This window comes from Chelonoidis abingdonii, chromosome 8, assembly GCF_003597395.2.
Source record: "Chelonoidis abingdonii isolate Lonesome George chromosome 8, CheloAbing_2.0, whole genome shotgun sequence".
Classification (NCBI taxonomy): domain Eukaryota; kingdom Metazoa; phylum Chordata; order Testudines; family Testudinidae; genus Chelonoidis; species Chelonoidis abingdonii.
In genome coordinates, this window is record NC_133776.1 from 84,547,749 (window position 1) to 84,563,359 (window position 15,611).

Here is a 15,611-nt window from a genome sequence, read left to right on the forward strand (position 1 = left end):
GCAGAGTAACTCCGACCGAGGTAGCCATGCAGCCACCATGCTGTAAGGTGGCACAATTGCAGGGCGGGGTGACACAGTCATCCATGGTCCTGCGAGATCAGGTTTGGCCACAATGGGAGCATGATCGGAGGCTCTGCCGACAACCCCAGGAGTGCGGTGTACCAGTGCTGGCTGGGCCATGCTGGGGCAACCAGAATCATGCGTGCCTTGTCCCTGCACAGCTTGAGTAAGACCCTGTGTACCAGCGGGAATGGAGGGAAGGCGTAGAACAGCTGGTCTTTGCACGGAAGTAGGAAAGCATCTGATAGGGAACCCTGAGAGCGCCCCTGGAGAGAACAGAACACTTCCAATTGATGCGCGAGCCGCATAGATCGACCTGGAGAAACCCCCACCTCAGGAAGATGAAGTGGATGATATCTGGACAAATCGACCACTTGTGAGGCTGGAAGGACCTGCTGAGGTGGTCTGCCAGTGTGTTCTGGATCCCTGAGAGAAACAGTGCCATCAGATGTATCGAGTGGACTATGCAGAATTCCCACAGGCGAATGGCCTCCTGGCATAGGGGGGGGACGACCGAGCTCTCCCTTGCTTGTTGATGTAGAATGTGGCCATGGTGTTGTCTGTGAGGAGTGCCACACACGGGCCATGTAGGTGCTCACAAAATGCTTGAAAGGCTAAGTGTACTGCCATCAGTTCTCGTACATTGATATGCAGAGTCAGATCAGATGTGGTCCACAAGCCCTGTGTTTGGAGTTCCCTTAGGTGGGCACCCCATCCCAGAGATGATGTGTCTGTGACCAGGTACTAGGAGGGTTGTGGGGTGTGAAATGGTACCCCGTTGCACACCGATGTGGGGTCCAGCCACCAACAGAGGGAAGTCAAAACCTAATCAGGGACAGTGACCACCATGCTCAGGCTGTCTCAACCTGGTCGATATACTGTTAACCAGGCCTGAAGCGTGCAAAGCAGAAGTCTGGCAGGCCTGGTTATGTAAGTGCACGAAGCCATGTGCCCCAGAAGCTGAGGCACGTCTTTACCGTGGAAGTCGGAAAGTTTAGGAGGCTGCCATTGATGCTCGCCATCAACTGAAAGCATGCAGCCGGCAGGAAAGCACGGGCGAGTCTGGAGTCCAGGACTGCCCCAATAAACACTATTCTCTGGGTTGGTTCCAGAGTCGACTTTCCATTGTTGAGCAGGAGACCCAGCCAGCGGAACATGCTTAGGGTGAACCGCACATGGGATTGAACTTGGTCCCTGGTTTGGCCTCTGTAGTGGGGCGGACTGCCCCACTCCCTGGGAGAATGGGCTGGGGCAGGCCAGGGAGCGTGCGCATCCCGGGAACCAATGGGAAAAGAGCTTATGGGGAGCCAATTAGGGCCCAGATTGGAGGGAACCAATCAGGGCCAGGCTCACCCATAGATAAAGGCTGCCCAGAGCAGGAGCAGCCAGTCTGTCCCAGGCCTTTGACAGGAGAAGGTCAGTCTCCAAGGGGGAGACTAGCACCACGGACAGCGCAGTGCTGGGCAGGCTCAGGGAGGCCAGAAGGCGCTAGCCCATAGCCACCAGGCTGCAGGCCCTGAGGGGAAGGGCCTAGCGGGTGCAAGGGGCCGTAGGGGAAGCGGCCCAGGGAAACAGACTGAGGAGGGGAAGGAAAGAGGACAGAGAGGCTGACGCCAGAGGGTCCCTGGGCTGGGACCCAGAGTAGAGGGCGGGCCTTGTCCCCCCCCCTTCCTCCTCGCAGTACACCCAGCCATTGGCCGTAGGGAGTGACCATTATACCACACCAGATCCCTGCTAAGAGGGATTAGACACAGAGGGCGATTGGACATGGTTGCATATTGTGGCTGGAATGTGGAACTGCTGTTGATCGATCCCCGGATGGAAGGGGGTGCAGATAGACTAAGGGGCACTGCCGGAGGGCAGTGTCCTCGAAGAGGACGCCACCGAGTAGGAAGCAACATGGGTCCAGAGACGCCGACCGAGGGCAGAACAACAGACGGGACACCACCAGGAGGGGGCGCTCCACTGGACAGAGCTAATTCCCGGATTCACCAGGAGAAGGCGCCGTGGGGGTGAGTCTCGACCTGTTTACAGCCTTGAATGAGCCAGTTGTTGATATGGAAACACCTGGATCCGTTGACGAGGAAGGTAGGCTGCCATGATGGCCATACACTTAGTGAACACCCTGGGAGCCATGGACAGGCCAAAGGGAAGGACAGCACATTGGTAGTGTTCGTGATTGACCACAAAGTGAAGGAAGCGCCTGTGTGGCGGGTAAATCACTATGTGGAAGTACACGTCCTTCATGTAGAGGGTGGCGTACCAGTCCCCAGGATCCTGGGAAGGAATAATGGTCCCCAATGAAACCATGCGGAACTTCAACTTTACAATAATTTTTTTTGAGTCAACTCAGATCTAGGATGGGTTGAAGCCCACCGTTGGCCTTGGGGATTAGGAAAAGTAGCGGGAGGAAAAACTCCTGCCCCTTAGCTCCCTTGGAACCTCTTCGATCGCTCCCTTGCGTTTGGACCTCCTGTATAAGGAGTTTCTCTTGAGAGGGGTTCCTGAAGAGGGATGGGGAGGGAGGATTGGAGGAAGGGGAGAAAATCCCTTTTCCATCGTGCGAAGAACTCACCAGTCTGAAGCTATACAGTACCACGCACAGTGGAAATGGGAGAGATGATCTCGAAATGGAGGGGAAGGATACTGAGTGGTGACTAATATGCTGTTCTCAGGCGCATTTTCAAAAGTTTTGCTTAGGTCCTGCCGATAGTTTGGGAGGGCCTTGGTTCTGAACAGGTTGGTGGCGGGTGGATTTCTTTCTACCACCTTGTCCCAGTCTTCTGTAGAAGTCCTGCCTTGGACGAGGGGGAGGGTAAAACCGTTGAGGCTGCGGCTTAAAAGGCTTACGCTGGGTCATCAGGGTGTGCATACCCAGGGAGCGCATGATAGCCCTGGAATCTTTCAGACTCTGTAATGTAGAGTCCGTCTTGTCTGAGAACAGGCCCTGCTCATCACCCATCAAATGGTAGGTCCTGCAGGATCTGTTGCAGCTCTGGTGGCAGGCCAGATACCTGCAACCAGGAGATACATTGCATAGCTATGCCCGATGCCGGGTCCTAGCCACAGAGTCTGCTGCATCTAAGGAAACCTGTAAGGAGGTCCTAGCCACCTTTTTGCCCTTCACTAGGGCCCCAACCTCATCCCTGAACTCCTGTAGAATTAACTTCTGAAATTTCCCCATGGAGTTCCATGAGTTATAGCAATATTGGCTCAGGAGCCCTTGTTGGTTTGCGAGCCTGAGCTGAAGACCTCCTGCTGAATAAATTTTGCACCCACTAGTGGTGTCCTCGGTGAATGCAAGGGAACGACATGGTCAACAGGCCCCAGCGCCCTGGCGTCTTTTGATTTGGGCGCTGGGGCCTGTTGACCATGTCGTTCCCTTGCATTCACTGAGGACCCCACTAGTGAACATGGCTGAGGGTGAGTATAAAAGGTACTCATACTCCTTGGAGGGGACAAAGTATTTCCTCTCCACTCCTCTGGCCATCGGTGGGATAGAGGCAGAGGTCTGGATGGTGCAGATGGGCAACGCTACTTGGGACGGGGCCTCTGCCGAAAGGATGTCCACCACTGGGTCCTCCACCTCCACTGCCTCCTCCGCTTGGAAGTCCATATTACGTGCCATCCTATGTAAAAGGTCTTTTTGGGCACGAAGCTCTATCGGAGGAGGATCTGAGGCTGTTGTCCCCGCTACTGCCTCATCTGGAGATGATAAAGATGCCACAGGGTCCAGGGGGTCCTGTGGCAGACTGTGTAGCGAGGAGTACTGTTGCCCAGGATCTGCTACACTGGGGCCTGCGTTGGGGTAGATGCAGCCACTTCCATACTCCCTGGAAGGGGACGACTTATGGTGGCTTCTGGTACCTGGCATTCTGAATGGGCTGAGTGGGAGGCCCTGACAGAACCCCTTGGGCTTGGTGGTATACCCATGGTGTCCAAAAGGACCATCGTGCAGGATCCTGATTAAGGTCTTGGCCTTCATGCCATTGACCCACATTACCCTCGCCCTGGCCTGAAGCTGGGTAGGCTGAGCGCGAAGCACCGTCAAACTTCGATGGCCGTGAGGCGGAGCGCGAGGGCGGAGTGCATCTGCGTCGACTCTTCGGGGCGGACCAGTACCGGGTTGTTGGAAAGCGGTGCCAGCGAGGCGTCGGGGACTGGTACTGGGATCAAGAGACACTGATGACCGACCCAGTACTGGGATTCAGACCTTGATCGCGACGACGAATGTCTACAGGAGCAGTACCAGGACTGACTCTGGGAAGGCGATCGGTGCCGGGAGCGATGGCGGGAGTCTGAACAGCTGCAGTCATGCTGTGAGAGGGAATGGCGGTGCCGCGTCTCAATGCTAAGAGATGGTGGCTGTATTAGGGTAGGCTTGCCCCTAGACTATATAAACAGAAGCAGCCCTGCAGTCTGCGCTAGTGCCAGCTCTGTGAGGGCAATGACGTCTCTCACTGTTGTGAATGTCTCTGGTGTCGATGGAAGCGGGGGCTCAACCACAGTCCGGGTCAGGGAGCCAGTGTGCACCAGACTCAGTGGCTCCTCCCTCAGTGCCAGACTCAACAGTGCCGATACTGGCGCTTGTACCCTCGATCACTGCAGTGCCAGATGCGACTCCGAGGTTAGCAAAGGAGGTGCTAGAGTCTGTTGCTGCAAGACAGTCACCTCCAGCATGCGCAGTCTCTTCTGTCCTGGAGACAGGGAACAGCGCTGAGCCACTTACACTGGACGCAGTACTGGAGAGGTCTGGTGCTGCGGGCCTCTATCAGAGTCTGCCTGCGGTGCTGTACCTGAAGCCACTGCCAGGGGACTGCAGACTGACGTGCTCGGTGCTGGAACTTGGCGTGCTGATAGGGGATCTGGGCTAAGGTCTGCCTCCATAAGGAGCTGCTTGAGCCTAAAGTCCCGCTCTTTTTTGGTTTGAGGCATGAATGCCTTACAGATCTTAAACTCTTGGCCTGGTGAGACTGCCTGAGACACTTCAGACAAGAGTTGTGGGGGTCTCCCGTTGGCATAGGCTTTGAGCAGGTTGAACATGGCTTAAAACCCGGAGCCTTGGGCATGAGCCTGGGCAGCAGGCAGGGAGGAAGGGGTAGGACCCCTTCCACCCTGCTAAACTTAACTACAAGCCTAACTTTATAACACTATACTAACTAGAACAACTATCTAAAACCAGAAAGCAAAGGCTAGGGAGAGTGGAGGACAGCTATGCCACACTCCACAGTTCCAACGACCATCACGAGTGGTAAGAAGGAACTGAGGGGGGCGCTGGGTCAGCAGGGGTATATATCCACTGCCATTAAGACTCCACTCCAGGAGGCTCCACAGCCAACCCACGGGGTGTTGCTAGGGTAAAAATTATCCGATCACACACGCGGCACACATACACCTAATTGGAATCAATATGAGCAAGCACTTGAATATACACTTTGGTTTCAATTGCAACACAATACAAAATATAGAAAAACATTCAATTGGTATTCTATTGTTTAACAGTGCAATTAATTTGAGTTAATTGCGTGAGTTAACTGTGATTAATCGACAGCCCTAATAAAATGCACTGAGCAAGTCATTTGGTAGGACTTCAAGACTTTGGATTAGCAACCAGTCTTCACTTTGCCTGTATAATATTGCAACGGTAGTGGCGATCACCCTTAGATAGGGTGATCAGATGTCCTGATTTTATAGTGACAGTGCTGATATTTGGAGCTTTTTCTTATATAGGTTTTTATTACCCCCATCCTGATTTTTCCTCCCCACTTTTCAGCTAAAATGACAGGGAACAGCAAACCGATGGAAGTCATTCACCCTCACCCCCCCGCCAAATAAATGCTTTACAATTCTGAACGGGGTGGTAGAGGTACTATTATTGGCACCAACAATGGTGTAGCTCAACCATCACAGAAGGAAATATGCCAGTGCTAGTGTCTAGAGACTTAGGGTGTATGTCTACACTGCAGCTGTGAGTAAGCCTCCCCGTGTGCTAGCTCTGCTCAAGCTACTGCATAAAAGAGTAGCATGGATGTTGTGGCATAGGTTAGCCACCTGAGTCAAGTAGACTTTTAGCTGGGGGAATGAAAGGGGTTAGCCCAGCCACTGCCTGTGCCACAGTATCCACACTGCTAGTTCTAGTAAGTGCATCTGTTGAGCTGGGCTGGCTGCACTTCCACCTGCTGCATAGACATACCCATATGATTATTTTAACGTGGTATAGTGCCATTGACTTAATCCACAATTTTGCCCTGTGTCTCCTTCAAATTCCTCTCCCTCCTGACTGCATACAGGATGCTTAGAGACAGAGTGGGGGTATTAGAGCGATGGAAGTTAATACAGAGCATGTCCATACCTGGCTAGGATTTCTCCTCCATGCCTACTGCATTACTGTGCCCTGCACTCGTACTGATTGGCTTCAGGGGAAGAGGATGTGGAATCTCATGAACAACACTTACTGCCCTAAGTTCCACTCGCACCCTAGATCATTGCATGTTTTTGTAGAGGTGTGACCCAGTTAGTCACCTTACCATTAGATGGAGCTACTGAACCAGGGAGGCAGCTGACCTATGGCTTGAAGAGAGACATTCTTGGTCTTCTCTGCAATGATAACTTCGTGTCAGGAGAAAAAAATTCTTGTTAGCTGATGAGCATATATATATATATATATTTTTTAACAGGAGAGAGTGCAGAATCCCATCTTCTGGCCAAAGTAGTTTGTAACCATTTCACCTCGTGTATGCACCTTATTTGTTTGCCTGTTATACACAGTGGGTCTGTATCTGAAGGAGGTTGAAAAACATTTTGCATAAAAATTTTCATAACTCAAAATCTTGACCTTAGTCCAAAATAATTCCGGTGTGAAAATGGTGTAAAGTCAGAATCTGGCCTGGTGTATATACTAATGGATTTACAGGACTTGGTACTAAACACTAGGACGAGATGAGAGAGGATGAATTTAACAGTTGGAAACGGGCATTTTGCCAGAGCCCTCTTATCTGCTTACCAGAAGGAAATGTAAACTTGCCTCACTTGAAGAAAAGCTTGAGAGGTTAATGCAGGGAGCCAGGGATGATTTAGAAGGGCATAAAGTTCTGTTTCACAGCTGGTGGAACCTTTGGCAAGTCATTCCATACCTGTAAAATAGGGGTAGTAGTGAAGGTGTTGATAAATGTGGTAAGTACTTGGATAGCTGTAGTCAAGGACACCATTGGTTAAGATACTACACTCTTCATATTCAGGCCAGTGGAGATGCAGGCCTAGGTCGTCTTCCTGGGAGATGCAACATAAGTTTATATCCTTCCGCTGGCAGAGGCTAGGATGCTCCTTGTCTTGGTCTAGAACAGTAGGACTGTTGGAGAAATATCCAATATTGATCAGGCATCCCATTTTCAAACCCTCAGGTAAGAACACTCGCCATATATTCTAGTTTAGAATAACTTAAAGGCATCAAAGCAATTCAACATTTATTAAGATGATTCTACATGTTCTCATGTGCAATACAAACAATATGTACTAAGACTTCTTAGTGATGCTGAAGGCACCTAGAAATAAGACGAAATAATGGTAAAATCGCAATGCTGTTTGCAGCATCCCCTTCATTTAAAAACATATCCCACCACCACAACAGCATGGCTGTTAATAAGGGACAAATGTTACAATAGCAGCGCATGCTGCTCTAAGCTAATAGTAACTAGACTTTGAATGGTTAGATTTATCAGCTAGTATTGGTATACATCCATGTCACCATAACCACACAAACTCATGAACAAAATATTTCCATTGGTAATAAATTTACAGAGGCAAAGGAAGAAAAATGCTGCTTGATAAATCTGATGTAAGGACTTTGTATCTTCACACCTGATTGACAGTTTGTGTTGTAATGGTTACAAAGCTAACTTTTTGAAATCAGCATCTACTGTTTAATAATTCTGATCCCTTCATAATTTCCCACAACTGAAACTTTAAATAAAAAATTTAGACCCATAATTTTGCACAACTGATTTTAAAATTCATTAAAATTTTAAAACAGTTATCAATTACAAAAAAAACACCATGGAATTCTGCCAAGCCTAACAATCTCTCAGATCTAACCAGAGGTCAGAGCTTTGTCTGGCCCAAGGCTCTGCTTATGTATCTTGTTTTTTTTTCGTCTCTCTCTCTTCCATACAAACAACCCACTCCTGAAGTTCTACATTTCCTTCATTTCAGGTAGAAGCTGAGTTAATCATACTAGTTTTTTCACAAGCAGCTTGCTGACTTCTGAATTTTAACTCCTGCTGTTCAACATGTCAGGAGTAAGAGACCCAGAAGTCCCGCTGGCCTAGAAAAACTGCAGTCTAAATCCACAGTAATGTTTTATCAACTGAAGGAAGTGGATGCATAATGCACTACGAAAGCTTTCATAAGAATTAGATCCTGAACTATTTGCTCTTAATGAGCTTTGATAAGAGTCCTTACATATAACCTTTAGCTAAAAGCAAGTTAAGTCACTTGGGGTATGGCTACACTTGCAGCTGTACAGCGCTGGGAGTTACAGCTGTCTTCGTACAGATTTGTAGGGAAAGCACTGCAGTGTGGCCACACTGACAGCTACCAGTGCTGCAGTGTGGCCACATTTGCAGTGCTGTTGGGAGTAGCTGAACAGGCATTCTGGGATACCTCCAAATACCTCTGGAGGCTAATTACAGCGCTTTTGGTGGCCACACTGGCGGAGGAGCACTGCATCACCAGCACTAGAATCGTTATACCCCAGGCAGAGCACGAGTACAGCCAGTGCTGCAGCCAGGGAGATGCAGCGCTGTATGTGCCTGGCAAGTGTGGACGGTGAGTAAGTTGCAGCACTGTAAACCCACCACCAGCGCTGCAACTCTCCAGTGTAGCCAAGCCCTTAGAGTGTAAACTGTTAATCTAGCAAGGACAAGAACTCTGATCTGCCGTAATGGCTAATTTACAAGTAGTCAGCTCTGTCCTGCAAGGCTCTGCTTAAGAAGATGGGAGCTCCTACTCCATTATGTTTTTTTAAAAGAAATCACTCTAGCTAGTCTTTGTACAGGGGGAGATGTAAGAAATGAGTTTCCTTTAATTTCTATTATGGTCCACGCTGGTCAGAATGAAAGCTGTAGAGATAGCATATTTAAAATGGTTTTCTGTTTAACAATGAAAACTCTCAATCATTTCTACTAGGGATTAGAATTAAATGTAATATATAAAATGAAAATATTTGAGGACTAACTACTATATTCTGAATTTTCCAAAAAGCCCAGCTTATCAATGTCTAATAGCCAAAATAGCTTTATACCTCAGGCTTCAAAATTCTACTATATAGTTAGGCTTGGAAGAATCTGATCATCAGCAGCTATCTATTTCACCATATACAAACACAAACTGACAACATTTCCAGCAATAATTGTAATTTACAGATAAGCCAAGAAAGAAAAATGCTGCTTGAACTTTAGCGTACATCTATACAAAACAACAAACCATGACCGAGTTTCAGAGCCTGGGGCAGCTGACTTAGGCTCACAGAAGGCTAAAAATAACAGTATAGATGTAGCCTGGGATCTGGAACCCAGCAAGCTGAGAAGGATATTTTCTTTGTATATTTTGACATGTGCTGTTGACAACTGGTGTTTAAATGGTTTATAAAGCTTTCGTTTTTTAAATCTGTGTCTCATTAAATTATAAGCCTTTCCCCCAATGTCCTGCAACTGAAAACTGAAAGATTTTTTAAAAAGCTTAAACATCCTATCTGTTGAAATTATTAAAAAAAATAATGAAATTCAGCTAAGCCTAAATATACTGCACAAAGACCACAAACCAAAATGGATACTGTCCTTTTGGAGGTAGTTCATTTCACAGTGGCTGAAGTGTGGCTGGAGGTGGTGGTATGTAATTTGGTCATGTCATTCTATCCCATTCTTAGCTCTGCTGGGTGGGAGGGAAAAGTGGTGAACAGGAGAGGCAAAAATCATCACTTTCAGACTATCAAGAAGCTATGCATAAAAGCAATGGGGTTACTTCCTAGGGGCAGACTTTTCTGGAAATAAGTGAGCCCATTATGTTCAGACAGCCCATTTCTACATAATAAAAGATGGTTTTAGTAAAATCACAGGGCAAGGAGAGCAGAGCTGAGGAAGGGTTAGAAATCTAACAATTCACTTAACTAGCACCAGGAGTAAGGATTTCTGCACAACACAATACGTTAGCATTAACAGGAATTCTTAATCTACCTGATAACAAAAGGGTTGAAAAAATACTAGACTTCTATGGGCAAGAAATGTAAACACCATGCGTAATGAACCATTTTACTGGTCCACGTATTTCATTTTATTAGCGGCTTTTAAAAACAGATACAAAATGGCATGTCCAAGTACACCAACCAACCAGCGTGAAACACTGCTCTTATTTTAGGAGATTAAGTTTTAGTTACAATCAGTGGTTTGGCACAGCTAAAATAGGATTTGGAGGAAAAATGGAGACTGGCTCAAAATAGAGATGCACAATTCATATAGGACCACTGGAAAAATAACTGTCCCCACACTAATCCTGTACTGATTAGAACTCCATGATGAAGTTAGTGAAACTGCCACTCTAATCTGCTACAATGTTATATCTAAATTTTAGATCCATCAACAAGCTACGTTTGCCTTCATCAAGTTCTGGAAATGTTTTCTTCAAATAGGAAATGAAAGCCTACTGGATCGTACACATAAGACAAGAGTTCAGGGTTTCCTTGATATGCCTGCCACATGTTTTGCTATCCCATCAATCTAATGATCTTCTGGTCCTAAAGAGGCTCATAAATCAAGTGAACATAGATTTGGCTTTGATGTTTACACAAGACTTCCAGGCCAAGACACAACTGTAAGAGTGACTTTGTTCTTCTGTTCTTTCAGCATGGGAATTAGCTCAGAGTTGCTCATTCCTACAGCAGATACTCCATTTACTGCCACTATTTCATCTCCGCACCTAACAAGGCAAGAGGAAACTTCTGTCAGGACAAAACTCGAACCCATTATCTGTATTACAGTTTCACCTAGGGACCCTGACTGATCAAGGTCCCATTGTGCTAAGCACCATACAAACCCAATAAGAGACAGTCCTTTGCCAAAGAGTTTACATTCTAAAATCGACATCACTCGAGGGTGTGGGGACAGAATGGTCTGCAAAGCTCATGTTAGTGCCATTATTTGCTTTCTTTTTAATTGCTGGAGTTGGGAGGAGATTTGCCTCCCTATATCTGTGTTTGGCTAAGGAGACAAGTGAAAGGAGAAGAGGAGGAGGTATCTGAGAGAGGCTGAAATGAAATGACTGAGGGAAAGAAAAGAGCCAGTCAGAACAAGTGAAGACAATCCAGAGGGAAACTGTAAAAAGCAGATGGACGTGGATGATATAATCTGCGTCCTAAGGTCCCTGCTGCAGCTGCTTATTTAGTAATAGCTATGGGGAAGTGCTCACAGGCCTCATGGAAGATGCTGTCATGCTGGTAGTTCCTGAGTCTGCTTTACATGCTGGAATTGGACACACCCAAAGTACCTCGTAAAAAGGTCCTTGTTACAGTTTACAAAGTAGTCAGAGCCACAGACCCCAGCTAAAGCATCTTGGAAACAGACCAGGAAAATGAATGCTCTCCTAAGAGAGGGGATAGTATATCCAGGTAACAGCAGATCCTGTCATCAAGGCACTAATCTGATATCAGAACATAGTTGCTAAATAACTGAAAAGTCCTTAATTGGATTAATGCCTGCACCATTCACTGAAACTCAACCCCCTGGGAACAATGCCAGATTTCTGCTCTGACAATATCCCTGGCAGATGGGCTGAAAGGGTAACACTGACAGCTGCCCTGGAGGAGCCAGCTGTACATGTTCCTAGCTGGAGGGGAAGACAACCACAGAAGTTAAAGAGCCAGTGCATTTCCTAGTGTGTCAACCAGATCAATTTAACATCCCAAGCAACAGGATTTCTACCACACCCCTTGAGAGATTATTCACAATTTAATAAATTTCACTGTCAAGACGTTTCTCATGATATTCATCTTAAATATCCCCTTAATTTCATCCAGTTAATCCTAGTTATAGCATAATCACCACTTGTAGTATCCTAACTGATCCCTCTCCCACTTGATAATTACACTCAATCATTTCTAAGCCTGACTCTTCCATCATAATTGTAGAAATAAAGACAGCTGGTTTTGTGGTTCATGCTAAGAGCTAGGATGAAAAGGAACTTGGATAAATCATTAAATTTCAGCCAGGCTAATTGTTAAAAGAAGCACAATAGCTCAATAAAATTATACACACTGCATCTAAGCTCAGTACTTCTGGAATAGACACACATAATGGAAGAAACACCATACATACTTTAGTCTTCTATCATGGAAGGCAGGTGTTGCAGGCACTATGGTTTTAATGAAAAATGGTTGGTTTCCTTTGCCTTCTTCAAAGCCTCCAACAATGCTGAATCCCCAGCTTTCTGAGTTACTTTTACGAAGGACAATATCTTGACAGCAGTGAAGGTAGCTAGAAAGACAGGTACAGTCACAGAAGAGGCACACACAACTGGTTCTTAAGCACCTATTTTCCAGCTAGAATTGACTACGTGACTAAAAGTCTTCATTTTTCTTGGTGATGTGGGAACCCGCTGCAAAAACCCTTGTTAGACTACCTGCATCCATTGGGAGGACAAAGTCTTATCCCACCACAAGTATTGTGATGAGAGTAGGAAGCCAGGTACGGAAGATAACTCGTGAACAACACTGACTATCTTACAGCATCATTTTGTTAAAAAAAACAAACAATAATAATAATTAATTGAAAGCAGTACTTCTGCAGCCCTTATAATTAATCTGGAGTCAATTTTCTGGTTTCACGTGTATTATGGGAACTTGGTACAATGGCTGCAGTTAGCAGCCAGATATCACAGTTGGAAAGCAAACATTACGTCCTTAGGTAAGGCAATCTTTCTTCTACTAAATGATTCAAACAATCAAATCAGTCAAGGTTTGTTTGTGAAGGGTTTTTCATGCAGGACCTAGCATAAAAAGTACTGCACAATAAGATATTACAGTCCTGTGAGAGATTGTTCATAAAGAACATAATCCAAACTTTTTGAGATATACCTGCTTCTTGATTTCTAAAATGTCTGACGTATTATATCACAAGACCAAGCCTGCTCGACAGACTTCTTCAAAAGATGACAAATACTAACAGTATTTGCTCCTGGAATTCGCTGCTCAACAGAAAGGAAGAGCCTGGTAACCTATATTAGATATCCAAAAGGAGTGACTGAAGGGCACCAGAGCTGTGTGAGTAAACATAGCAGCCATAAATCGGCACTCAGCAATAATCAGAATGCATGTAATTAACTGTGGCACTCATTACCACAAGTTAACTGAGGCAAAGAATGAAGGATTAGACATTTATATGGACAATAAAATACCCCCAGTTATGTTAGAGGGGAAAACAATGAACATGGGATATCAAGCTGCCTGCTTCAGAACATAAGCCAGCCACTAACTGCCTGGTAGGTAAAACCAGTCCAATGTTACTATGTAGGTGTCTTACATCCCAATCTGCAGCATCTGGTACTGGCTACTGTCAGACATAAAATGCAAGACGACAGACCAGATGGTCATCCATCTGGTCATGTATGGTAATTCCTGTGTGTTTAATAGCTCATGCACAGCTTTGAACAACAGAAAGAATGTTACTGTGAGAAGACTGCCAGTACACCTGGGTTTTTTTCCTACTCTAACTTCCACTCAGGCAGCTCATCAGAGACAGGATGGAGCCTTCTCATGTGAAAGGCTGTCCTGGCAATGCAGTGCAGCAATGTCAGGACAGCGTGTAAACACAAAGGCAGCATACTACTAAATGAGCCAGGCTGACAAACTACATTCAACACAAACAAAAAGCCATAAGCGCAAGTGTAACAATAAAGAGTGGAACTTTTAAGCATTGTGGACAGAGGTGTTGAAAAGGATTGAATATACCAGTAAGGCTTTGAACATAACCTCTTCAGTCTCTGCTCTTCCAACACCAAACTGCTATTTCAGACTAACAACTAACATGTGGCTTTCCTCAACAAAACAGAATGCAAGAGAATAAGCACCACAGGAGCGATCTTCTGTATTAAGCATTTACCTGAAAAAATACTGAGCATGTGCTAGCAGTAAACTTCAGATTTTCATACTGGATTTCAAACACAGCTCTCGGAATGTTTCGAGAAAGCTATACTCAGTGGTGGCTCAAAAATTTCCCAGCAGAGGTTAAAAACAACCCCGCCCCCCACAATTGTGTAGTGCATAAAAGTCAGCATGCCAAAAAGTCTGAACACCTATGTTTAGCTGAAGAGGACAATGAGGAGCTCAGCACTGATCTGCAAGAGGTTTGTTTTTCCTCTGTGGTTTAGTGAAATTATAACATACAGAGCCAACTAGTCATTATTGGCCACCACTTTGGGCAACTGGAACAATTAGTGAGGAACTGCAAGGAAGGACTTATTACCATTTATATTGTTTGGAACAAATGATGTAAACATTGGCAGACCGCAAAATGAAATAGCTCTGCTCTGTGCCTCTCAGACCATATCCTAAAACCTCCCCACATGAAAGCGTGTCAGCAGCCTGTGGTGCTAATATTCTATAGTTGGGAGATTCCAGAATTCTGTTCAGAGCAATAGAAGGAGATTACGCTCCAGCCACTGCTTCAGTGCTCCGAGGGTGCTTCTGACATGACTGCTCTCCACCTCAGTGGGAAAAGCTGAAATTGCTGCATGGGGTCCCATGGGGGAGGTATACAGCCAACACTACTTTTTAAAATGAGAGCACGTTTATGATCTTAAAGTTGGCAAATTTAATTATGAATTCAGCTCAGGTCCTCAGCCAGTTACTGTGAGTTAGGGTAGGTGATACCAAACATTAAATATATTTGAGGCAAGGTACTTGGTGGATGCTAGCTCCGAGGCCTATACTTAAAACAAAAGCAGATGACTGGAGCGTTAAGAGGCTGACCTAATGGAAATGGAATTTTGGAAAGCATTAGAGTCTCTGGAGCTAGGAAATCTTTTGATAGAACACTCCTCACAAGTGATGAAATGTAAAAGGAGCTGTTGCCTTGCAGTCACAATACACCTGGCCCAAGAGTGACCCCTATGAGGAAACTCCATTGCACCAGATAATGGCATAGAGATTTGGGGGTTAAATCCCAGCTTCCTACAAAGAAGCTGAGTTAATCAGGTGCAGCTGAGATTAGTTAGTCTCAGAACTTTAAGAAAAAAAAAGCTGGGTTCCTTTCAAGAAAAAACAGGCCATGACTCTCTTGACAAGAAGCCCAGACATAATGCTCTGGAGGAATAAGATCTGCCCTCTGGTTTTTGTTCTGGGAGTTTACAAACTGATAAATTGCATGAAGGGAAGGTAGCCACAGGCTTTGTGTTCCTTTGGTTGCACCAGAAAACAAACCTGTAAATAAATCAGAACCCTTAGCAGAGAGCATTTTGTTTAACCTGAACCTCATGTAAACTCCCTGTCCACCCACAAACCTTAACTC

General features: G+C 45.9%; 1 protein-coding gene across 1 annotated transcript in view; it reads right to left on the reverse strand.

Moving 5' to 3' along the window:
* Positions 1 to 10,453: 10,453 nt before the first annotated feature.
* The window catches only part of LOC116819810 (ligand of Numb protein X 2-like), a 39,775-nt gene continuing 34,617 nt past the window's right edge, over positions 10,454 to 15,611 (reverse strand). Inside the window, exons 9-10 of the mRNA XM_075068784.1 lie at positions 12,423 to 12,581; positions 10,454 to 11,028 (exon numbers count right to left, since the gene is read on the reverse strand). Coding sequence (XP_074924885.1) covers positions 10,893 to 11,028; positions 12,423 to 12,581 — 295 coding nt within the window. The 3' untranslated portion in view covers positions 10,454 to 10,892. The remainder of the gene's footprint in view (positions 11,029 to 12,422; positions 12,582 to 15,611) is intronic.